This window comes from Lepidochelys olivacea (assembly GCF_965140295.1).
Source record: "Lepidochelys olivacea isolate rLepOli2 genome assembly, chromosome: 6".
Classification (NCBI taxonomy): Eukaryota; Metazoa; Chordata; order Testudines; family Cheloniidae; genus Lepidochelys; species Lepidochelys olivacea.
The window spans coordinates 30,045,451-30,070,903 of NC_140416.1; the positions used below are offsets into that span (position 1 = coordinate 30,045,451).

General features: G+C 43.0%; 3 protein-coding genes across 4 annotated transcripts in view; 1 reads left to right on the top strand and 2 right to left on the bottom strand.

The window, feature by feature from the left end:
- TRIM66 (tripartite motif containing 66) overlaps positions 1-9,726 on the bottom strand; it is an 84,009-nt gene extending 74,283 nt beyond the window's left edge. Inside the window, exons 1-2 of one of the 2 annotated variants that reach the window (XM_084631646.1) lie at positions 7,313-9,726; positions 6,033-6,157 (exon numbers count right to left, since the gene is read on the bottom strand). In XM_084631646.1, the coding sequence (XP_084487772.1) occupies positions 6,033-6,105 (73 nt within the window). In that variant the 5' untranslated portion in view covers positions 6,106-6,157; positions 7,313-9,726. Of the gene's footprint in view, positions 1-3,942; positions 4,271-6,032; positions 6,158-7,312 lie in introns of those variants that run through there. The other variant, XM_084631645.1, reaches the window with a different exon arrangement.
- A 2,001-nt stretch (positions 9,727-11,727) lies between these two features.
- On the top strand, positions 11,728-15,748 carry LOC311522795 (large ribosomal subunit protein uL15). Its single transcript, XM_084632278.1, has 5 exons — positions 11,728-11,846; positions 12,197-12,260; positions 12,463-12,538; positions 13,557-13,731; positions 15,576-15,748. The coding sequence occupies exons 1-5, from the start codon at positions 11,844-11,846 to the stop codon at positions 15,702-15,704; spliced, it is 447 nt and encodes a 148-aa protein (XP_084488404.1). The 5' UTR covers positions 11,728-11,843; the 3' UTR covers positions 15,705-15,748.
- A 3,381-nt stretch (positions 15,749-19,129) lies between these two features.
- On the bottom strand, positions 19,130-24,612 carry LOC311522951 (large ribosomal subunit protein uL15-like). Its single transcript, XM_084632569.1, has 5 exons — positions 24,517-24,612; positions 23,761-23,824; positions 23,380-23,455; positions 22,131-22,305; positions 19,130-19,301 (listed from the first exon to the last, which is right to left on the bottom strand). Exons 1-5 carry the CDS (start codon positions 24,517-24,519, stop codon positions 19,173-19,175), a joined length of 447 nt encoding a protein of 148 aa, XP_084488695.1. The 5' UTR covers positions 24,520-24,612; the 3' UTR covers positions 19,130-19,172.
- Positions 24,613-25,453: the final 841 nt, after the last annotated feature.

Genomic DNA, 25,453 nt, shown 5'->3' on the forward strand with positions numbered 1-25,453 from the left:
TGAGTATAACTGACACACAGACATCTACCTATGTTGTAGAACCTGACATCATAACATCTCAAAGGGTGCTAACTCAGATACCTGATGATAAAAAAAATTAAAATTAACTATTTCATTTCTCAGCAAAGCCTGTAAGACAGGAGAGGGAGGATTATATGATGAAGAACTGAACAATATACAGGCGCCACAAGGGAGCTTTTTCAAGGAAGGAAAACTAAACACAAGGAACCCCCCAGCAGAGACCATGGATGCATTTGGATCGCAGTGAGGTGCAGCCAAGCCAAAGGAGACCAGATAGCATACCTGAGCAAATTTTAAACATCTGCACAATCTACTGTGGGGGTGTCAAGGTTCCTTCCCCACTCTGAACTCTAGGGTACAGATGTGGGGACCTTCATGAAAGACCCCCTAAGCTTATTCTTACCAGCTTAGGTTAACAACTTCCTCAAGGTACAAACTTTGCCTTGTCCTTGAACCCTATGCTGCCACCACCAAGCGTGTTAAACAAAGAACAGGGAAAGAGCCCACTTGGAGACATCTTCTCTCCTGGGGAAGGCTTGATAAAAATCTTCACCAATTTGTATAGGTGAACACAGACCCAAACCCTTGGATCTGAAGAACAATGGAAAAAGCGATCAAGTTCCTAAAAGAAGAATTTTAATTAAAGAAAAAGTGAAAGAATCACCTCTGTAAACATAAGGATGGTAAATACCTTATAGGGTAATCAGATTCAAAACATAGAGAATCCCTCTAGGCAAAACCTTAAGTTACAAAAAGATACAAAAGCAGGAATATACATTCTATTCAGCACAGCTATTTTACCAGCCATTAAACAAAAGAAATCTAACACATTTCTAGCTAGATTACTTACTAACTTTTTACAGGAGTTCTGAGCTGCATTCCTGATCTGTTCCCGGCAAAAGCATAACACACAGACAGACCCTTTGTTCACCCCCTCCAGCTCTGAAAGTACCTTGTCTCCTCATTGGTCATTTTGGTCAGGTGCCAGCGAGGTTATTTTAGCTTCTTAACCATTTAGAGGTGAAAGGGTTTTGCCTCTGGCCAGGAGGGATTTTATAGCACTGTGGACAGAAAGGTGGTTACCCTTCCCTTTATATTTATGACAGGGTGGTTTCTCATGTATGTAGAGCTTACTTTGTAGTCAGAGCCTGCTTTTTTATTGTGGGAATACCACCTGTTTCCCCCCATCCAAATCTGTGCTTTGAATGAAACACTTTTCCGAACACTAAACACATTCATCCTGTGGAGCTACACAAGGGATGAATGTGGCCATTACTATTTAACATGTAGAAAGATTGGAAAACATATACTGAATTACAGAAAAAGTAAATGAGTAAAACCACTAACTCCCACTGATTTCCAAGGCCTCCCATTACCAATAAAATGTTCAGTCACCAAACCTGCAAAGATCATTGACTTTTATGTCCTCTTGTCGGAGCTGTCCTCAAATGAAATTCACTGACTTAAGTTCCCATGTTTTTAAACCACCAGCTCTCACAAATCAAGTCTAAGGTACTCCCAGTTTCCCCAGAGTGTCCAGGTTACCGCCGATGTCTTGCTAACACCTCTTCCTGAGCAAGAACACTGAGCTGCAGCTTAACATGTACTTTCTTCGCAACCTCAACAGCCATTAAGTAACTTACCCAGTGCACTTTAAATCCACCTTTGCAGCAATCCTAGAGGCATCACAAAGACAACTGAAAATGGGAAGAGACGGCTTAATCCTGCTATCTCATAATTTGTACTACTGTACTGAAAGACAGGGATTAAAATACATCTCTATAACTAAGGGCTTTATTTATCTTAGATTGCCTTCATTTGGAAATGTAATAGATTTTCCCCCTCACTTTGCATTTGATTGCATTTAGGGCTTGTTGATAAATCGTTGCCGAGTCTGAAAACACTTGTGAAGAATTGAGTTAGCTGACTTGGTGCTGACAACAATTTTGTGCTCAGGACATACTAGAACAAATCATGTTCAGCATCATGTCACCTAACTGATTCAATGATTTATCTGGGTCTATGCTGATAATACAGTCATGGTCAGCATCACATAGCTAACTTAATTCTCTACAAATGTGTTCAAGCACAGTAACATTTGGTAAAACACAATAACATTTTGTAGTATAGACAAGCCTTTACCAGCATTTTCAGCCATGGATTTAAGTGAGACACAGATGTGTCTTCTTTGCTGCTCATGTTGCTCAGATATTAATTAGAGGTTTGCACCTGGTGTCTTCCTTAAGTTTATTGGGTTATCACTGTTGATTGGTTCTTTTCTCTGCTATTTCTCCTATCTGGCTCTTACCCATAATTGCTCCTGATCTATAATAAGCTAAGTTGGGAAGCAACGCATTGCAGCTTTCAGCAAAACTCTGTTTCAGGGGTGCTAGATTAGCATGTTCAGGTCCACTAGTGCTGCGGGTTAATAATTCCTGATCCACTCCACAGGCAGTGGATCAGGAATTATGATCATTATACATGAAAAAAAAATATTTTAAAAATATAATTAATCCTCATCATAGCTAAATCCAATGTAACCAAGGATGACAAAGGGCTCTACAATGACGAGAATCATCATCATCTCCATTCTGTATTTGGGGAAACTGATACACAGAGAGGTTGAAGCCAACATTTTCAAACTAGGATACATCCAGTTAGGCTCTGGTATATCAGAGGCTGAATTGAAAAGAGAACCTAGTTCTCCTGGAATTGATAGTAAAAAGCCACCAGAGAGCTTAGATACCACCGTGGTATGTAGAAATACCAGAGGACAGTTAATGGTACCCTTTTGTAATTTATTTGAAGTGATTGTTCATTCTCTTACTCTAGTCTTTTACATTTTTTACTCAGTTTCCTGCACATGAATAGCCTCCTTCTTCCTCTGTGCTAAGTGACTTCCCTTTCCTCTTCCAACATTTCTTCCACTTAGCCTTTCAACAATGATCTGCTTCCTAGTGCTGTTTCCAGCCACTCTCACATCTGAACCATTTTGGTTTGTGTTATCTATCCAATTCAGATTCTCAGCTCTTCGCATCAGGGACTATGTCTTCCTAAAAATTTCTAACAGAACTGCTCTGGAACTGTTACAAATTAATAGGATTTTTTTTTCTTACAATCAGTGTTTTCTCAGTAAAAAAGTGACTGAATTCAACAAGCTAGGTTCTAGTTTAGCATATTACCATATCTGTTTGTGTGTCTCGTTCTACAATTCAGAAACACCTGTGCATTTATTTTTAAATTAACTACTAAAAACTCTAACCACAACTTCATGCTCAACAGAGCCAGATTCACAAAATCCTTGGCTTTGCAACTGAAGTGCACTAAGCTTAGTTTAGTTAAAAACTGATTGAGTCAGTATGATAATTACAGTATATAGTGGAATCTACTTATGATGAACTTGAGATGCAGTAAAATGGAAGTGCATCAGAATATATACACTGCAATTCTAGTTATAATGACCTTCGATAGAAGTGAAGGACCAGATCGAGATATCAAAATCTATTCTAAATTTTTCTATGGAAAAATTGTTTACCTTAGAAAGTTCCATTGTATTCAAAGAATTGTGTAAAGAAGTTATAGCCTAGCAGCTACCTTACAATACCTTTTCGTAAAACAAACATCCAGGATGTTGACACTTGTTTAAAACAATTAATTAAAAACAAACTGATTATGTGAGTTTAAACATTTTTCCAAATTATTTAATTTGTCTCTAATAGATTTGTTTTTCCCAATAAAAGTTCATTTAGGGGAGAAGGTACCCCACCCATCTCTTTCTCATTTCTAATTTTAAGTCTCCTAGTAATTCCTTTACAACATATTTTAAAGAATAATTGTGTAAAAAAGTGCTTCTCAATCGGCCTATTCCAATATTGCATTATAAAGTGCCTAAGAAGTACAAAATAGTACATGAAATGTTACCTTCATACATAACTTCACGTTCAGTGGGAGTGTAATTGTATCCTTGAATCAAATCTGGAAGACAGTCCTTACAAAAGGAGTGAAGACAAGGCAGCAGTCTGGGATCTCTTCTCTTTAGTTCCCATTTGCACACCAAACAATTCCTCAACAGATCTAGGCTCTCCATTTTCCTAGTCCAAAGTTTGACATCAAGGACACTAAAAGTCACAAAATGACTCATTACAACCACTTTCTACTTAATGAAGCGCTCGGCCACCCAAGTGAAAAATACAAGCCAACTGCAGGAGGCACGTTCTCAAAAACATTTATTCAGCCCCTTTGAAGAAAGGGGAAGTTCCTTGCAGGTGAAAATTGCACACCCACATTACTGAAAATAACGTTTTCTTTGCAGATTAGCGTGTTGGAAAGAGTGGTTTTAGGCAAACAAACCAAAATTCCATTCTCAGTACGTAGTGCTTGCTACTTTTGATAAAATCTGAGGCATACTGTACTGTGGATCTATTTATAGTAATGCTAACTGTCTAAATTCTCACACGCTGTACTCTTTCTGCTTGCAGTTCTCAAAGCGGGTGGAAAATGTTCCAACTTTTTCTACACTTTTTTCCCAATGTTTTACAATAAGCAAGAGAAATAAACGGGAATAAGGGAATAAACAGTTAAAACCCCATTCCCATTTGAACAATGCATGTTAGAAAGCTGCATACAGAAATGCAAAGATACTTGTAATTATGAACGTTTTTGCTTCTAAAGATTTAATAATGTGCCCCTTACACTCCGTACAAATGGCATCTTGGGGTTCCATGCTTACTGCCTCTCAAAGACTACAAATCAAATCTGCTCCCTTTACAAGTAAAGCAATGTTTTCCCTAACTTTAGCCTGCGATTTCCAAGTAAAACTGTGTACTTGCTGGCTTACGCCTCAACCGAGATTCTGAAATTGGAATTGAAGTCTCAGTTCCAACATGGAAATAATCCAAACATGCAGCAGGAAACTTTGGAAGTTACAGCTCATGGAGTTTCCTTCTTGTTATTTTATAGAGAGGGGAAAAAGGTGAATGTAGTTCTGCCCTCCCCTACTCCCTGAAATAAACTGAATATTTCATCCCATTGGGCCACAGATCCTGAAAGATCCTCAAAGGGCAAGGGACACATCTACACTGCTGTTCATTGCTTCCACTTTGCTGCTTGGCCCTGGAAGCATGCTTTCTACAGGGACTGTCTCTGGAGCTCTCCTATAAAGGAGCTCCACATCACAGGAGGGAAACAGCTCAAACATGTTTGGACTGTATTAATTGATGTTGCCTTCTCCCATGTGTATGGGCAGGGGAGAATCCACAGGAACCCTTCACCCATACCCTTTATAGAGCATTGCAGAGGGGCTTCTGTGGGGTAGGAGAGAGAGAGAAGCATGCTGCAGAAGCAGAATACCCCACTTCTGCAGGTGCAAGTGGCCCCTGCGCACAGGGGAGCACGCGTTACTTAGGTAATCACTCTCTTCATGGTGTGTGAGCCAAGACAAATCCAGCTGTCTCCCACAATAATATAATATTTAAATATTTAAATAATATTGATTTAAATTGGGGATTGGTCCTGCTTTGAGCAGAGGGTTGGACTAGATGACCTCCTGAGGTTCCTTCCAACCCTGATATTCTATGATTCTATGAATATCGTAACAGTTCAGAATGCAGAGATGCATTTGTTTCAGACAAGTTGACTAAGAACTTCACCCCACCCACACAAAGCGCTAGATGACATATCTAATAGTTGTCAAGATACATCTCAAAAGTGTGCCTTTTTTACTTTCATCCAGCTTTTCCAATGGATAGAAATCCTGATGTTCTATTTTATTTGTGTCAAGCTCTTCCACAGGGATTTACCAAGTATTCACATGCAATAATTGGTCTAGGACTCCTCCAGTGACATTTTTTTGTTTCTTTAAAAATAACCATGCCATTGGGAATAATCTGCTGCATTCCAAGGGCAAAAAAAATGGTGTCCATTCAGAAGTATTTTTTTAAGTCAGAGGAAAAGGACAAAGTGGAAAACAGAGGATGGCTATTACTTGAGCCAAAGAAGTCCTCTCAGCCTACCCATGTCCCCTTCAACAGGATTACCAGAGCTGAATAGAGAATTGGGCCACTCAATATCAGCCAGAGCTTTCATGTTTCACGGAAGGGCTCCCATTCCACACCACAAAGTAGCTCACTTCCGCCTCCTAGAAATATAAAATCATAACCTATTACATCAAAATAAACTTCAAAAAGAGGAAAAAGCAATGAATGCAGAATACAAGAAATTTGCTGAACTGAATGCATATCCTTTTTATTTAACAAACCCAGCTGGAGAGACCATAATGTTGGTGCAGTGGCTTTATACAACAGAATAAACAGGATGACATACTGTTCCCATAGACTGCAATTCCATTCTAGCTTCCATTAGCAAGACAGGAATTGTGCAATTGTGAAATGATCAGTTTTGATGTTTCCTGCAAGCTTTTGTTCTTTAGAGGTCATCTGGGGAAAGTACTCGAGAAAGCTTTATTGCAGGCACAAGACACCTACCCATTGAACACATATAACATTTTCATATCACTTAAACGAGACAGAGAGACATTATGTGTTTCTCATTTAAATTATACAGTGTTACTAGTCTGCCCTTTACAAGATTAATGCCCCCTTACCAAAAGATATTTATTAAATCTGAGGGGTTCAGAAAACAACAAATTTTCCCCCTTTACAATAAATTACATAATATTACCAGCATGTGCGTAAACTTGAGGACAAACACAACTCTCAAATATGTGGGATATAGCTAGAGAAACTTCTCAGGTCCTGAGTAATGCTGAGCAATCTCTCTTGACTTTACTGAGGGTCTGAGCCAGACAAACAAGCATATGAATAAAGAAACATTTAGACAAACTATAAACAATGTGCACACATTTAAAGCAAAACAAATGGATTCTCTAAAAGCAAAGGCTGGAAAGCATGCTCTTTTTGTATCATGGAATAACAAAATCTGAATGACTCAAAAATTACGATCTGTCCATTTAAAAAAAAAAAGAGTTTAAGAGCAACACATTTTAATATTACTATTTAAAATTTTAAAACATATTGGACTAAATTTTAAAACCTGCCACTTATTTTGCAACCACAACCAGTTGCAGGCGCAAATGAAAATATGTGGCTATCTGGCTACTTGATTGCACTAGCATATCACACAGCCAGCAATAATCTATCATTTGCATCCATAGTTGACTGCAGGTTCAACATTAGAAGCCGTTTTAAGGCCCATTTAAAAATAAGTTCCATTAAATGTACCAATAGTATAATTAGATAACATGATAATAATGATTATCTATATATGAACTCACTTTATTTGATACATCTTCATGATCCATCCTCCAGAGGTAAATGTTCAAAGTGGTCTTCTTCAGTCTCCAACAGTATGTACTTATACTTTAGAAAGGGGAAAAAAGGTGATCTGGGAAACTACAGGCCCGTTAGTTTGACCTCAATAGAATGCAAGGTCTTAGAACAAATTTTGAAAGAGAAAGTAGTTAAGGACATTAAAGATAAAATACAACATGGTATTACAAAAGGTAGATCATGCCAGACCAACGTGATCTTCCTTGAGAAGATAACCAATTTTCTAGACAAAGGAATTGCAGTAGATGGAATATACCTGGATTTCAGTATGACATTTGGTACCATTCCACATGGAAATTAGTTAAATTGGAGAAGATGGGGATTAATATGAGAATCAAGAGATGGATAAAAAAAACTGGTGATAGGGGAAACTACGATGAATCATGCTGAAAGGTGAACTGTCAGGCTGGAGGAAGGTTACTAGCAGAACTCCTCCAGGATCCATCTTGTGACCAATCTTATTTCACATTTTCATTAATGATATTGGCTCAAAAAGTGGCTGTTCACGAATACCATTTGTGGATGACACAAAGTTAGGAGGTATTGCCAATACAGATAAGGACCAGAATATCATACAAGAATATTTAGATGACCTTGAAAACAGGAGTAATAGAAATGTAATAGAAATCTCCAATGGCCAGACATGGGACACTATAGGGAGAGAGCGATGAGTTAATATATTCTTTCCCAAGTGTCTGGCTGGTGCGGCTTGCCTACATGCTCAGGGTCTAACTAATCGTCATATTTGGGGACTGCAAAGAATTTTCCCCCAGATCAGAATGACAGAGACCCTGGGGGATTTTTGCATTCCTCTGCAGCACGACGCACAGGTCACTTGCTGGTTTGAACTAGCATAAACAATGGATTCACTGCAACTTGCAGTCTCTAAATCAAGACCTGATGACTTCAGTAACTCAGCAAGAGGTTACAGACCTACTACAAGAATAGGTGGGTGAGGTTCTGTAGCCTGCAACAAGCAGGAGGCCAGACTAGGTGATCATGATCATGCTGGGGACTGGACTAGAACACCTCTCAAGCTCCCTTCCCATCCCACGATTCTATGATGGCTCCTTCTGGCTTTAGTCTATAAGTCTCTGCTCCTCATAAATCCTTTAACATATTGCTTCATTATGAATTAGAACACACAAATATATTAATTTTACAATAGGAGGCTGAGTTTTTAAGGAAGTGTAATTTTTAGAGAGATGGCTAAAACGTTTTCCAGAACCAAGGCCATGGAGCAACAGTACAAACCCACCTTATGAAGTACTGAGAGCCATCAGTACACCCTGGTTTCAGTTGAAGGACTCAATACATCACAGAATTAGGATTTCCAGGAAGGTGTAAATATGTTTCATAGAAGAGGAAAGCAGAAGGCAAATGGTACCATAATTTGAGCATCTTTGTAGCTTAGGGCTGGGACTTTCATAAGTCATCTGAATTTCTCTCTCTTCTCTGTCCTCATCTTTATTTCTTGCTGATGCCATCAAAGGGTGGTTTTGATATCTTCCTGGTGTTAAAAGGGGGTGTTTGTTGTGAGGATTCCACAAGGCTTTTACAACATTATAATATTTATCTTACCATATGTGTTTATTTTATAATTGATACATTGACAGTTATTTGGGTTGGCAAGGTGGTTGAATACCACCAAACAAAAATACCTTTTCATATTTATAAAACATGGATGCAAAGTAAAGAACAAGAGGGAAAACAAGCAAAACATTTAAAATCAAAAAGTTAAGTAAGTCTTCATTTTAATTAGCTCCTTCATTCTTGCTCTCTATTTGTGCAGAACCTATTAATGGGAAAATCCTTCGTTGGAAGTCTCTTAAATATCATCAGATGTCCTTCCTGGGAATCATATCAAATTGTAAAGATGACCACTGAGTATCTAGTAAATTCTATTTAGCTTGGTGGTAACCTTTCTTCAGCAAAGGCTAGTACCTGATACTTCCAAAGAAACTAAAGAAACATAATGCACCTGATGTGACACACTAGAACTATCCTGCACTATGGAGAAAAAAGAAATTATGAAATTAAATTCTAAAACACTGTCAGTAGAAAGGGTCAGATTCAGCGGTCTTAAGAAAACTGCAGTTGTAAATCACAACCTAATGGGAGCTGTGTGAGGTTCACAGATTATGAGCTTGCTCCCTCCACTCCCATTTCACTCACTTTTCTTATTTAGGTCATAAGCGTGCAGCAACTCTACATCTGTGCAATTTGTAAACGGAAAGGTAAAAAACTAGCTTTATTACGAACTATGATCAGCTGCTGCAAATAGGTTACTAGATACCTCAGCAAATGTATAGTACAAGACTGTAAAGGACAAAACCACTCAGGTTCACAATTGCTCCTAAACATTTACAAACAGGACCTCAACATTTAAAAAAAAATATGCAGACATATTTTAGTAACAGTTTCTCCTATGTCATTCTCCGCACTTTTATTTGTACTAAGTAGCAAGTATTAAAGGACACTACCATATTTAATGGAAAACTTTGGAGGCAACTGTAAAAAAAATCCATTTATAAACAAAAATATTAGTTGTAATTAACAGGCAATGTTTTCACTAAAGTATAAATAGTTAAAACACTTGTTTTAAACCAAAATTATGCGGTAAAAACAATAATCGTTTACCAGTGAGCCCAAGCCATTTTAAACTAGGTTTATAGCAAGTCTGAAGATTTTGGAACAGCCAAAGAACGGTAAATATTTTTACTGTTACTCTATTTGCATGAGCTTACAACTCAACCATGAACATTTATTCTGGGCTAACACATGGCCACATAGGCTATGTCTAAACTGCAGCTGGGAGGAAGCGTCACAGCCCAGGTAGACAGAATTGCTCTAAGAGGGCTTCAGCTAAAATATGGCAGTGTGGATGCTGTGGCTCCAGTGAAAACTCAAGCTAGCCACCTGAACTTAGACCCAGGGGGTTTGGCACGCTGGAGAGCCTGAACTGCCACTTGAAATGCAAAATCCACACTGCTAATTTTTAGTGCACTAGCTTGAACCCTACTTTCACAAGTCTCTCTAGGGGACTGGAAGGCTCACTACCATATAGACAATACCCAGAGGGTCTCATTTTCGGAGGATATTTATTTTATAAAGAAAGAAATGACTACTCTGCACATGTATAGCAAGCTCCCTTTGAATAGGGTTACCACAGCTGAACATTCAAAAAAAAGGGGACACTCCACAGGGGGGTGTGTGTATTTGCCCACGCCCCCCAGCCCTACCCCAACTCCACCCCTTCCCCACCCCCATTGGACCCCTTCCCCAAATCCCTGCCCCAGCCCCACCTCCTCCCCTGAGCATGCCACATTCCCCCCCTCCCCCCCATGTGAAACAGCTGTTTTGCGGCACAAGCCTAGGAGCTAGGGGGAAAAAGCAGGCAATCTCTTGAGTGATCAACATTCACTCTCTTTCTTGAATGATCAACTCTTCTTTGGGGAAAAATAATAATGGCAAAATCCCAGGTGTTTTTAGATATTTAAAAATTCCTCTTGGATGACGATTAAGAACCAAAAAGCTGGACATGTCCGGGAAAATATGGACCTATGATAACCCTACCTTTGAATACTTTAAAAGCCTTTTAAAACATTAAGGAAAATTCACACCACCCAGGCAAGGTAAACAGCATCTCCACTGAATCTATGGGAAAGCTGAGGAACATAGGGGTTAAGCGGCTCGGGTAAGGTAACACAGTAAATGTGTCACAGGGCCAGGAACAGACTCTAGAAGCCTTGAATCCATATCCTGTGCTCTAAGCACAAACCCACAGCATCCGCCACGCAAGCTCTTGGGGTGCAACAGGAACAGTATTTCCAACCACACGCCCACCAAATCATTTGCCTTAAAAACCATGATTTTTTTTTTAAAATAAAATACAAAAGACGGGGTGTTCTCCGTTGCCTTCCAGCCTTTAGGGTCCATGGTTTCAAGCTTGTCGCACAAGGAGGGCCACCACGCTACTTGACTCGCAAAGTACAAGCCGAATGTTCCCTAGCCCCGTGACTCCCGGAGCTGGGGCTTCCGGGAGAACATCAAGCCTCAGCAGGCGGGTGATAACGCCAGGAGACTCGGCTGAGGAGGCCAGGAACCGCAGAGGACTCTGCCCGAGCCGCAACGGGGAGCAGCCCGGGCTCACAAACCCCTGCCCAGAGCACGCGAGACCCCCCCCCCCCTCGGGGACTTGGAGCGCGCGGGGAAGACCTGAGGGTGGGTGAGATCCCGCATGGCCCGACCCTGCCTAGGCGGGAGAGACGCGGGGCTCGACCCCGCGGCGCTGACCACCCCCTCACTAACCCAGCCCCGCTCGGCCCCTCCCCTCTCCCGCTACCGGAAATAGGCGGCTTGAGATCTCGCGAGAGACGCCGCTCCCGTCCCTTCATTTCTGTCTCCTCCTCCGGCCCCTTCGCTCTTCTCGCGAGACGTCGGCCCCTCTTCTTTCTTTCACTCGAGGCCGCCAGCATGGTGAGCTGGTGGCTGCGGCCGCGTGGCTGGGCAGGGCCGAGGGGAGCCGCCGGGAGGGGGGAGCCCGGCGCGCGCGGCTCCCCGCGCTCTAGAGAGGGGGCTCCGCGTGCTCGCGGCCGGGCCCGCCGGTGCCCGCGCCGCCCCGCTACCACTTTCCCGGGGGAGCGGGCCGGGCCGGGCCGGCGGGGCGGGGAGCGCGCAGGGGGCGGCCTGGAGCCTCGCCCGGCTCCTCCGTGTCGCCAGGAGGCCGGGGAGCTTCGTCCCAGACCCGAGGGGGCCCGGGCAGGCGGGGGGGAAGCGGGGCCCGCTGTCCGGCCCGGCCGCTCGGTAACGCGCTCTGCTCTCTGCAGCCCTCCAGACTGAGGAAGACCAGGAAGCTGAGGGGACACGTCAGCCACGGCCATGGCCGCATCGGTGAGTGCGGAGCGCGGCCACGCATCGGCTCTGCGTCCCCTGTTCCCCCGCGGGACCCGGGGACGTGTCCCCCCGCCCCCCGTGCAGCGACAGGCTGCAGCCCCGCTCGCACGGTGCCTGCTGGGCCGTCGACGGTCTCTCGGGGGCTTGAGCGACGTACAGCATTTCTGGCATCACGATTTCTTCTTCTCTCTCCTTCCAGGCAAGCACAGGAAGCATCCCGGTGGCCGCGGCAATGCTGGGGGCAATCACCACCACAGGATTAACTTTGACAAATAGTAAGGCACCTAAAAACCATGCCTCGTCCTTCTTCTGTCTCCTAGTCGTGTTGAGATGTCACGTGGCGAACTAGCTTCCACAGTGGGCATTTTGAACCATTCATGTAAACGGACAGACTTTGTAACAAGGCAGCACTTTGTAGTCCTCTTTTGTGCATGACGTTCTTCTTTACACAAATTAGTGTGACTGACAATGTTGGTGAGATCAGAATGTGGTAATTATTCAAAACTGTTAAGGTGTTGGGTTTTTTAGAACTTAGGTAACAGAAGGTTGGGACACTAGTCTGTTCAGATCTGAGCCAATGCAATGTTAATACATGGTAACCATACAGATCAAAAATGTAACATTATCCTGATTTTATTAACCTTCATGGGACAAGAGATATGTATTTAAAGATGGCTGAGACTAGAGTCACATCTAGACACTGCTTGTTGTCATGGTGTGCTAGAGTACTCGGAGAATAATTACTAACCTTTATTCACTGACTGTCCCTATTAGTAGTTCAGTCAGTCACCAGGTTAGTAACAAGGCCGAGACGTCCATTCCAAAGTTTTGGGTGGTCGGAGATTGCAGGCTGAACCAAAACTAATCAGAAAGGATGCACAAGTTGTGATTTCTGCTTACAAAAATACTAAATTTTATTTGTAGATTCAGAAAATGTGATCATCACTGAAATATAAGAACAGTTGATTAAATCAGCAAATAACACTTCAGTACAGTATTTCTCTACTTATTTTCCTTTTCTGTCATAGGTTTTGCTTATTTGATAAATTAGCAAGAAGAACCAGGGACAAATTAGTTGATATTAATGTGTGTATTGAAGATACTAGTTATGAAATGTACACAGACATTTTATTCACATGTAGTCTTATACATGAGTCCAGATTTAAAAAAATCCAAATACTAAAACTTCAGCTGCTTGAAAAAAAATACTTTGTTTAAGCATGTAACATTCTTGAAAAGCCAATAGTTCCAATTTAAACCAAACAGAATGTCTATATTGCTTTTTCTTTCTAGTCATCCTGGTTATTTTGGGAAAGTTGGTATGAGACACTACCACTTGAAGAAGAACCAGAACTTCTGCCCAACTGTTAATCTGGATAAACTGTGGACACTTGTTAGTGAACAGACAAGACTGAACTATGCAAAAAATCAGGCTGGATTAGCCCCGGTCATTGATGTTGTACGCTCGGTAAGTGTGCTTGATTTAGCATACATTCACATTGGAATTGGTTGCATTTATTTTTTTGCCTAGGGTCTTGTTCACTGATCTACTGTATTAAACTAATTATGCTTAAATATGTGCCACTGCATTTTTCATCTTTATTTGGCTTGACTTTAACATTTTTTAAAACAAATTTAAAATTGTTTTCCCCTAGTATTTAATGTTCAGAGTTAAGAAAAATACTTTAAACTAGGTTCTGTGATGTATGTAATCAGTATTCTCCACATTAAACTCAGTCTTACTGGAGTCTGTCTCTCCCCTTGCGTACATATAATTAAAGCTACGTTTTAGTCACGGGTATTTTTAGTAAAATACATGGACAGGTCTCAAGCAGTAAACAAAAATTCATGGCCCATTACCTGTCTATGACTTTTATTATATACCTCTCATTAAAACTGGGGAGGCATGTGGCAGTAGCCTGGCCCCCCGCTGGGGGCGGTGCTGGCAGGCTCCCTACCTGGCTCTGACTGGCATGTCCCCAGGGCTTCTGGACGGAGGGGCAGCCAGGGGGGCTCTGTGTACTTCAAGTGCTGACTCTGCAGCCAGTGGGATTGGTGGGGGCCCCACTTGCCCTTCCACCTAGGAGCTACAGGGAAATGCCAGTGGGAGCTGGGAGCCCCATGCCTAGGTAAGGGCTGACCCTGAGCCCCCTCCTACACCCAAACTGCTGCTGCAGGTCCAGGGCCCAAGCCAGTAAGCCTCTAAGCTAACACCAGCTGCTACGACAGTCATGGAATCCATGACAGACATGCAGCCTTACCTATAACTGCTCTGAGCAGTTGCATACATCTGTTTTAGGAGACCACTGGAGGATGCCAGTGTAACAATGTTTGTTTTTTTTCCCCCCACACCTCTGAGCAATATAAGTTTTGTTGGCATAAGTGGTAGTGTAGACATGGCCTTAGAGCTTTTAGTGCATGTAATTTTCCAATGTAATGTGCGTTAGCCTCCCCACATCGAGGCTAGAGTCACATCCTGGCACTTCTCATTGTCTTGGTGTGCTATAGTTCTCGGAGAAAGACTACTGATCTATATTCACTGCCTGTGGTGTCTCATGCCTCAGTCAGTCACCTGATCAGTAACATTGTTTTAATTAAAACTGATACTTTTAGCCAGCCTGGTTAGAGTAGGTCAAAACAAAGCCCTGTGGGGGAACTCTTACCACCAATTTAAGGACTCCTGTGAGATCTAGAAGAGGTGTCATCTTTAATAGAACCAACTAGCTGTTGGAAGATCTTAACTAGTCAAGCAGTTGCTGCTTTTGTTTCCTAGACTCTTTTTCCAACATCCAAAGGAGGCAGCTAGCCCTACTGATATCTATTTTGGGGTTGGGGGGAGCTGAATAATTATAAGCTCTCCAATAGCCAAGAGATAAGCTGGGCTTTATTGTGTATCATGAAATGTTAGAATTTTGGCATGGTTTTCAACAATCCTATCTTGAGCTGGTTGTGTTGGTTAACAAAAAAAGCCATTAAATGTGAAGAATCTGATATGTAAATAACTTTCTTCATGGACTGTAGAGTTTCATTATCTACAGATGTTTGTAAAACTCAGACAATTAAAATTCTTGGCAAAACTGTACAGCTCTTAGCTGATGTAATTTTTAGGTTTTAAGAGTATTTGATGATAAATTCACACCATGCAAAAACTACTGAAGTGCAAACATCAATCATAACCCAATTTAAATGAAGAAAATGCAAATTTAAACATTTGTTTAGTTTGCATTTCTCCAATTGTTAAAGATTGTGGATGCAGAGTATTATAGTTCTTTATGAATATTATTTATGCCGATTTCTCTTGTATCTTTCTAGGGTTATTACAAAGTCCTGGGCAAGGGGAAGCTGCCCAAACAGCCTGTAATTGTGAAAGCAAAATTCTTCAGTAGGAAAGCGGAAGAGAAGATCAAAGAAGTTGGTGGAGCCTGTGTGCTTGTGGCATAAAGGATTTTTTAAATCGAGTTTGAATAAAGACTTTATCAAATGTCTGAAGTTGTTTTTTCAAGTTATTTCAAAACTTAATCATGATATTTTGGGGGAAGGTTAGATGTTGGCTTATGTGAATATTACTGAGACCACAGTTCCTTTGCTTGTCATTATATATTGGGTGTTTCTTATGAGTGTCAGCAATTTCTTATTTAACTGCTAAAATAAACTTCAAGTCAAAGTAATGCCATAGTGAATTTACTTTTAAGCCTTTTTTCAGATGTAACCTCTTTTGAATACTGAGCCCCTCTTTCATTTGGGAAAGCAGTTTTGAAGCCTCTCTCAATGTTTGTTGAAATACTAAATTACATAGCTTTACAGTCCGGTAGGTTGAACTGAAGTGGGTGATAGATGGAAGTCATTCTTAGAGAACGCTGCTGGTGAACAAAAGGGAAGGCAGGTTTCAGAGTAACAGCCGTGTTAGTCTGTATTTGCAAAAAGAAAAGGACTACTTGTGGCACCTTAGAGACTAACCAATTTATTTGAGCATGAGCTTTTGTGAGCTACAGCTCACTTCCATGGATGCATACTGTGGAAACTGCAGAAGACATTATATACACACAGAGACCATGAAACAATACCTCCTCCCACCCCACTGTTGTGCTGGTAATAGCTTATCTAAAGTGATCATCAAGTTGGGCCATTTCCAGCACAAATCCAGGTTTTCTCACCCTCTGCCTCCCCCCCCCCCCCCCCCACACACACACAAACTCACTTTCCTGCTGGTAATAGCCCATCCAAAGTGACCACTCTCCCTACAATGTGCATGATAATCAAGGTGGGCCACTTCCTGCACAAATCCAGGTTCTCTCACTCCCTCACCCCCCTCCAAAAACCACACACACAAACTCACTCTCCTGCTGGTAATAGCTTATCCAAAGTGACCACTCTCCCTACAATGTGCATGATAATCAAGGTGGGCCATTTCCAGCACAAATCCAGGTTTTCTCACCCCCCCCCCATACACACACAAACTCACTCTTCTGCTGGTAATAGCTCATCTGAAGTGACCACTCCCTACAACTGTGCATGGTAATCAAGGTGGGCCATTTCCAGCACAAATCCAGGCGCTCTCACCCCCCCCCCCCAAACACACACACAAACTCACTCTCCTGCTGGCAATAGCTCATCCAAACTGACCACTCTCCAAGTTTAAATCCAAGTTTAACCAGAATGTTTGGGGGGGGGTGGGTAGGAAAAAACAAGGGGAAATAAGCTACCTTGCATAATGACTTAGCCACTCCCAGTCTCTATTTAAGCCTAAATTAATAGTATCCAATTTGCAAATGAATTCCAATTCAGCAGTTTCTTGCTGGAGTCTGGATTTGAAGTTTTTTTGTTGTAAGATAGCGACCTTCATGTCTGTGATTGCATGACCAGAGACTGAAGTGTTCTCCAACTGGTTTATGAATGTTATAATTCTTGACATCTGATTTGTGTCCATTTATTCTTTTACATAGAGACTGTCCAGTTTGACAGGCTCACATCCAAGCAGCAATTTAATTACTGCATAGAACTACACTCCTTAGCATTTTTGATACCCTATTGTGAACACACCCAACCTATTCTGTATTGACAGCAAACTTCTTTGCTTGTGTACATAGTACTGCTTACCCATTTGAGTCACTTTTACAAATAAAACCATGTGATTTAAAGTGTTAGAAACAAAGAAATTTAAGATCTGAAGTCCTAGGAATGCAGTGAGCTAAATGCACTAGTACAGCAATACATTTACATGCTAGCTTTCAGAATGTTGACTGTGTTAGTGCTGTTAAGGCTAAGGGCTTGGCTACACTTGTGAGTTACAGTGCAATAATGGAGCCCTGGGTGCACTAACTCACTACCTGTCCACAGTAGCAAGGCATGTAGAGCGCTCCACTTCAGTGAGTGGAATAACGGTTGCTGTGGCCTCTGATCAGCCTCTGGAAACATCCCATAATCCCCTTAAGTCAAATGGCCACTCTTGTGAAACTGGCTGCAGGAATGCCTTTTCAAAGCATCAGCTCAGAAAAAGCAAATGTTTGCTGTGAGTGGGGGGGTGGGGTGGAGCAGGGGGCTCTGAACTTAAGACAGCACCCCAAAACCCCACCCCCCACACACAAGAAGCACATTGCAGTCACTTGCAGGCTGGGATAGCTGCCCATAATGCAGCAGCACTGGCAGCAGGGCAAGGGTAGCCATACTAGTGTGCTGTCAGCGGTGAGTGGGGACAGACTGCAGCACTTTCCCTGTGTGCTACGAAGGCAGGTTTAACTCACAGCGCTCTACATCTGCAAGTGTAGCCATGTACATATTACCACATTCATTCTACTAACAAGGATATGGTTAATAACTGAATTACCCATAACACTACCTATAAAAAGCAAGATTATATAACCTTTTATTAGATAGGAAGATATATTATGAGGTATAGTAATAAGAGTTTAGCTGTGCCAATGAAATTTGAGAGATTTATGGCTAATTCTCAGCTGTAGTACTGATAAATAAATAGGGCATACCTTCTACACAGTGAGGTGCTAGCAGTCAGTATCCCACTTCAACAACTGTCAGTAAGGGGGGCATGTTGAAACCAAGACTTCACATGTTCAAGGCTGCACACAGGACAGCACCAGAACTGTCCAATGCCTGTGACAGTGTGAGGTGATAGCTTTCATTTCCTAGACTATTGATTTAAAAGTCTTTTTCCCCCATCCCCATTTAATGTGAGTAAAGATGAAGGCTGTGCTACAGGAATAGAGTTCACACTTACACAGCACCTGTGATAAGACTTACCCTGGAAAGTAACTGGAGTATGAAGTACTAGTGCTTGAGTAACACCCCAGAGAGTATGTGGGGTGCTGTCAACATTACAACTAACAGTTTTGTAAACCCACTTAGAAGCAATGTCACCTTAGCTGATTACAAGTTCAGTCTGTGTCAATATGACAGCTTTTCTGTCACAATTATGTTTGTGCATTTCTCTATACCTATGTTACAGTGCATTGGGGGGTGGGGGGAGAGGAGAGGGGGAAGGAGACAACAGAATTCTATAGAAAATGGGGGAATTCTGGGAAATACAGTATCAGCACAAAGAGCTAGAAGGACAGGCCACCAATCAAACCAGTTACACAAACATGGTCCAACGGTCCTAGCCAAACTGCAGGAGACTAAGGTCCAGTTACAAGAAAGCAAAAATGCCAGCAGAAGCAAAACTATTATCTGTGCTATGCAGACAGATATCAATCAGGTTGAGAACCAGCCATGCCAATAATGTCAAACTTAAAAGTTTAAAGGTTAAAAGTTATGGTATGGACAGGGCTTAAGTTTGATTAAGTATTAGAAACATTTGGGTAAGCAAACATCTTCCCCATAAAAACATTTTGATAAATCAAAGTGAAAGCCACTCATTTTATAGTGTCTTTATTTAAACTTGAATAAATACAAAACTTATGCCGCAAGCACGCATGCTCCACCAACTTTTTTGATCTTCTCCTCTGCTTTCCTGCTGAAGAATTTTGCTTTCACAATTACAGGCTGTTTGGGCAGCTTCCCCTTGCCCAGGACTTTGTAATAACCCTAGAAATATACAAGAGAGAAGTTAGCATAAACAGATTTTCAATAAAAACTCCAGAGATACTGCACTCAGATTTTTCTCCCACCTACACCAGTGACAGGTGTAATTTGGCTAAATCAATGGACTTTGATGCAAGTGAGAAGATGCATCTGCCAAGGAAAGATTAACTCCATTAACAGCAGTAAGAATTACAACAAATTCAAATTACTACTTGACCATGACAGATAGAGAAACAAGCTGGATGAGGTAATTTTTTTTATTGAACTAATTTCTGTTGGTAAAAGAAAAAACTTTTGAGCTTGTCACCTTTTCTCTCTAGTAGTCTGGGACCAACATGGACACAACACTGCAAACACGACTGATATCATTTTTGCATGTTGTGACAAACATGGAATCTTTCCAGATCTTGAGCACATAAGTAGTAAACTGAAAGAGTTGGAAAAAAAAAACAACCACAAACCCAACAACTTTCTTTTTCTTCTAATTTCACCAAATACATCTTGCATAATTAACTTCACAGTCTAAGAAAAGAACAGAGTGCTATATACATTTCTGCTCATAACAAAAATAGTGCAGCACAAGGTTTTACTCGACTTACTGTTCAATTTATGCTAAGTTTTCCAGAGAGTCTCATTCTTCAGACTTCTGTAGTCATTTAAAAATCCATTTTTTTTTCCTTATTATCCAGAAAAAGTATGTACTTTTTTCAGACTTTCCAGGAGATAAAGCTATGACTACCCTTCCATTGAAACTGAAGGATACGGGATTGATTGTGGCTTATATCATGATGCACAGATTGCTGAAGGTGCTGGAAAAAGTTGAACAGAGCATGAGATTCTGTGCTGCAACTTTAAACCCATCTTTGTGCACACCCACACTCACAACCAACTTGTGAAGGGATCTCTGGAAGGAAGTCTTACAGCTAGCTGTCTTCCATAGTTTCTGGTCTAGGAAAAGTCCTCATCCAAGCAGATCTGGGGCTTTTGGGCCTTTTCTACACTATGAAGTTTCGTTGGAAAAAACTGCCTTTTGCCAACAAAACAGGAGGTATAGACACTACAAAGCTACTTTTGGTGGCAAAACTCTGTTTTGCAGACAAAATAAAACCACCTCAGTGAGACACACAAAGCTTTTTGCGGCAAAGTTAAAGCGACAACGCATCGGTATAGACCAGAGGTAGGCAAACTATGTCCTGCCCAGCCCTTGAGCTCCTGGTCGGGGAAGCTAGCCCCTGGCCCCTCCCATGCTGTCCCCCCTCTCCTGCAGCCACACCGCTGCATGGCTGGCTCCGTCCAGACGGTGGGGCTGCAAGCACCTGCTGCTCTGAGCAGCATGGTAAGGGGGTGCCGCCGGGGGTCTATGTGTGTATGCTGGATAAGGGAGCAGGGGGCGGCTGGATGAGGTGGAGATTCGGGGGGGGGGGGGGGGAGGGAGGAGGAGAGAACAGGAGGGGTTGGATAGGGCATGGGAGTTCCGGGGAGCCTGTCAGGGGTGGTTGGATAGGGAGTGGGGTTGGTCAGGGGACAAAGAACAGAAGGAAGGGGGAGTTTGCTGGGTCAGAGGTTAAGAGGGGGGCAGTCACGGGGTGGAAGCCAGGCTGTTTGGGGAGGCACAGCCTTCCCTACAGTTTCACACCCCAATGTGGCCCTCAGGATGCCGCTCCCTCCTGCCTCAGGATAGGTCAGCCTGCTGTCTCCCCCGCCTCCCACACCACTCTCCTCTCCCAGCTGACAAGCTACTAGGATGCCCCTGGAAAGATGGGATTGAGAAACCTGCCCCATGAGGCACTGCAAACTCTTCCCAAAGCACCCTGCGGCCAGTTGCACAGTGGGATAATGGATATTAATTTGATAACTACAGTGGGATAACTAACTACAACAGTGCGTCTGCAACATGAGGAGCTAGTGTGGACAAACAATCGTGATTTTAATTAAACCCACATAACTTTTGTTGACAAAAGTGTAGTGTAGACAAGACAATATAGCCCCATTATGGCACTCCAACTTTTTACCTAAAAAGGAAGGATCTCAACCCAACTCTAACCTCCATCAGGCTGGGACAGTCTTTTCCTGGATGTCCGTACAGAGCCTAGCACACAATGGGGCCCCAATCCCTTGATGGGATTCTAGGTATTACTGTAATATAAATTAGTAATAGATGAAGAGCAAATTGTTAATCTAGAATTACTGTCATCTCCATGAATAGACCAGGTTTCCTCCAGCCCAGAAAATACTAGTCCCAAAGGATGCTGCTAAACCTAAGTCTTCCCCCAAATGACACTTTTGCTTCCCTCTGTCCTAAGGGGCTGACTAATGAATGTCTCTGATTCGGTGGCTGACTGAGATATGAAACACCACAGCCAGTGAATAAAGATCAGAAATTTATCTTCGAGGACTATAGCACACCAAGACAATGAAACATGTTAGGATGTGACTCTAGTCTCGGTGCTAAAGAGACCAACTTTAGTGGGCCAAAACAAGCAATAAAAGTTGTTTTTCTTCATAGAACCTTCCAATTTCCTTTTAAAAGCTAATATGTAAGCTTCTCATCACCACAAACACCAGTTTTAAAAAAAGAACAATGGGAAAATCTAAACTTTCATTTAAAGAAAAACATTTTAATACTAATTCATGAAAAATAAAAAGGGCTTGTGGAAAGACAGAGAAGCAAAAACACATATGCTAGTGGAACTAAGTCTCAGTCAGATGCTCACAAGGTCTTTCACCTGACATTTCAAACAATCTAAGAACTGTAATTTATCCATAATTTAGTTTAATTTTAAGTGATTAAAAGCAACAGATTCTGAAGACAGGATTAAATAGCTCTCTTACCGAGCGTACAACATCAATGACAGGTGCTAATCCAGCCTGGTTTTTTGCATAGTTTAGTCTTGTCTGCTCACTAACAAACGTCCACAATTTATCCAAGTTGACAGTAGGACAGAAGTTCTGGTTCTTCTTCAAATGGTAGTGTCTCATACCAACCTTCCCAAAATAACCAGGATGACTGGGGAGGAAAAATATTTGATACAGTATAAGACCACATTCCTTTTAGTTTCTTTTGAATTGGCTGTGCTAAAAATCAATATAACCTCAGTTAAAACTATGTTTATCTACTAACCGTTATCATATACATATTAAACAAACTATAGGGTACAGAAAAATTATACACAAAAACAAAAAAGTTTTAAAGTTCAGATGTAAATAAGTTGCTATTTGTATATTCTTGAGGGATATGTGCATTTTCCAAATCTATAAATTCAATTAATTTTATTAATGAAATATTTATGTTTGATAGCTGAAGTCACAACTCATCTTTCTTGTGAATAGTTTGGGGCCCATTCTATATTTCATAAGCACCCAGAACTCTGAATTTAGAAGAGATTTTATTGTACAAGAAATGTGGATTCAGATCTTGTGTTACTAACCCAGTAACCAACTGACAGCTGAAAAGAGTGACAGTCAGTGAACAGAGATTAGTTGTTACTTTCCGAGTACTCAAGCACAACTATGACAATGAGCAATGTCTAGACGTGACACTAGTCTCGGCAATGTCTAGATACACAAGTCTTATCCTCCCCAATACACACCACTAAAATTAGGAAATGCAAGAGCTTGAGTCATCTACTGTCATATATATACACACATACACACAGTGGAATCAAAGCTGAGCAGACTATTAGTATCTTACAAACCTAAATTAACTGTGGAAAAAAATTCTAAAAGATATAAACACATATACACACTAGAAGCTCTGAAACAAGCCATTTTACTATATGTAACTCACTGAAAAAGGAGATCCTGTTATTAGCACTTGCCTTTTAAAAGAACAGATGGACAAAAGGATTTTCATAGATTTAATAAAGGATATCAAGGACTATGAAAGAAAACAGCTAAATTTTCTTGCAAGGTTATCTGTATTGTAGCAAAATCCAACGTCTGTATACTTTTACTAAATGATGTATGTGCTACATATGGTAGAATGAATGCCCTTGTAACTTTTAAAAAATATCTACACAAAAATGGGGGGGAGGCAGGGAAGAGAAGAGGGGGTTTAAAGGAAAAAGATGGTACATCTTACTATTTGTCAAAGTTAATTCTGTGGTGGTGCATACCCCCAGCATTTCCACGGCCGCCAGGATGCTTTCTGTGTTTACCTAGAAGAAGTTTTAAAAGGTATTGTGATGCAAGAAAAACAACATGTACTACTGAATACACTACTGAACGTTATGTCATCATTGGAGTTGATTTAAAGCAAGTCAATGAGCACAAATTATACAGAGAAATATATGATTTGAACTGGTTATGTCTAACCATTAACCAGACCATTTTTGAACCTCTCTCTTATATTGCTTCCTTGATGTTCTAAATAGTGATACTTACCGGGCACACTGTAAATCAAATGAGCTACCATTCATTAAGTTCCAGGACAAGCATATTAGTAACCATTCTCCTCACTTACCAATACGGCCATGGCCGTGGCTAACGTGTCCTCTCAGCTTCCTGGTCTTCCTTAGCCTAGAAGGCTAGGAAAACACAAAAAAACCCCACAGTACATATATGAATAAAAATGTAGAGCAAGCGACAAGAGTGGGAAACAAATAAGCAGAGGACAATCCAAGCCTCGTGTGGATGGCTGGCCCTTTTCTGGGGAAAGGGCCATGTCTGTCACGTGTCCAGCACCTAACACAATGGGACCCCGACCCTGACTGAGGCCTCTGCGTGCTGCCACAACAGAACAGGCACCTGTTCTAGGCTCTCCCTAGCTAGGCTCTCCGCTGCGCGCGTGGGGGGTGGCTCCCGGGGTACAGAGTAGGAAGGGGCTGAGGGCCGCTGGGGCGGGGCAGAGCCAGAGGAGTCCCCACGCGCCCGACCAATTCCCGCCGCCCCCATTCGGGCTCGCTGGGCAGGCGCGGGACGGGACCGCGCGCACGGGGCGGCTACGTGCCCGCTTCGAAGGGGAGGATCAGGAGCGGGCCCGCAGGCCCAGGCCCAACTCCTCGCACCCTGGCTTCAGGAAGGCGCCTGCTCGAGTCTCCCCGTCGGGCCCGGCTTTAACCCGCAGGCCAGCCCAGAGCTCGCTGGCGGCGGCCCGCTTCCCCGCCCAGCTGGGGCGTGTATTGCCTGGCGGAGGCCCGGGGCCGAAGCGGGCGCGAGAACCCCTCCCCCACCGGCAGCTCGGCCTGGGGGAAGCTGGGCCCCTCGCGCTCCTACCCACCATCTTGACGGCCGCCGGGAAAAAGGAAGAGTCCAAGGAGTGTCGCGAGATCTCAGAAAGGGGGTAGAGGTGGGGGAAGTGGTGGTAGGAGGAAAGAAGATCTCGCGAGAGCTCACTGAGGAGACGGGTCAACCCCCAAGCTCACGAGAAATCGAGCTTGGGGACTTCTTGCTTTGGAAGGCGGGGACTCTGACGCTGGTGCCGCGGGGGCGGGGCTTTGTTCTCCGACCGTGGCGCCTTCCCCGCTCTGCTGTCTTGGGGGCGGGGCGATCCCGGGGCAGGCGGGAGCGGGGACGGGAGCCCCCGACCCAGCCTGACTCGTTCGCCTGGGGCTCTTTCCTTTCCGCTGCCCACGGGAAGGGGTCTGTGACCCTGGGCAGCTGTTCTCCGCTGGGGCTGCTGCTGAGTAGTCCTGACTCCTGTCCATGCTCTGGCACGGGCTCAACACCCTGGGCCCGGCTCCCGAGGGTAGCTCTGGAGTTCGTCTGGCCGGGATTGCACTGGGTCTCCGCAGGGGTCCTGAGTCTTCCCCTGGAGGAGGGAGGACAGGGCCAGGGCCAGGGCCAGGTCTGCCTCCGCAGCCAGGTCCATGTCTTCCACCCCCAGGCCCTGCAGAGACTCCTTCATGGTGCTGGTAGTCTGGCGCGGAGCATGGTGGCACACGCCTTCCTCCCCTGCCTCTCATACATCCGGCAGCTCTTTTTTCTCCACCCGAGGGGTCTTCTGCGAGATCTCTCCGAGCTGCTGGTCTTCTGCCAGGACCTTCCCAGGCCTGGAAGTTGTTCTCAGCGACCAGGTCCATTGTGGCCACCGAGGGGGCAGACCTCCTTGCAAAGCCCCTGCTACACAACCCCTACCTTCATGTGCAGATGGCGGAGTTCCCTTCGGTGTGCCAAAGGCTGGTTCTGGCAGAAACCACCAGAATCGGAGACCTCCT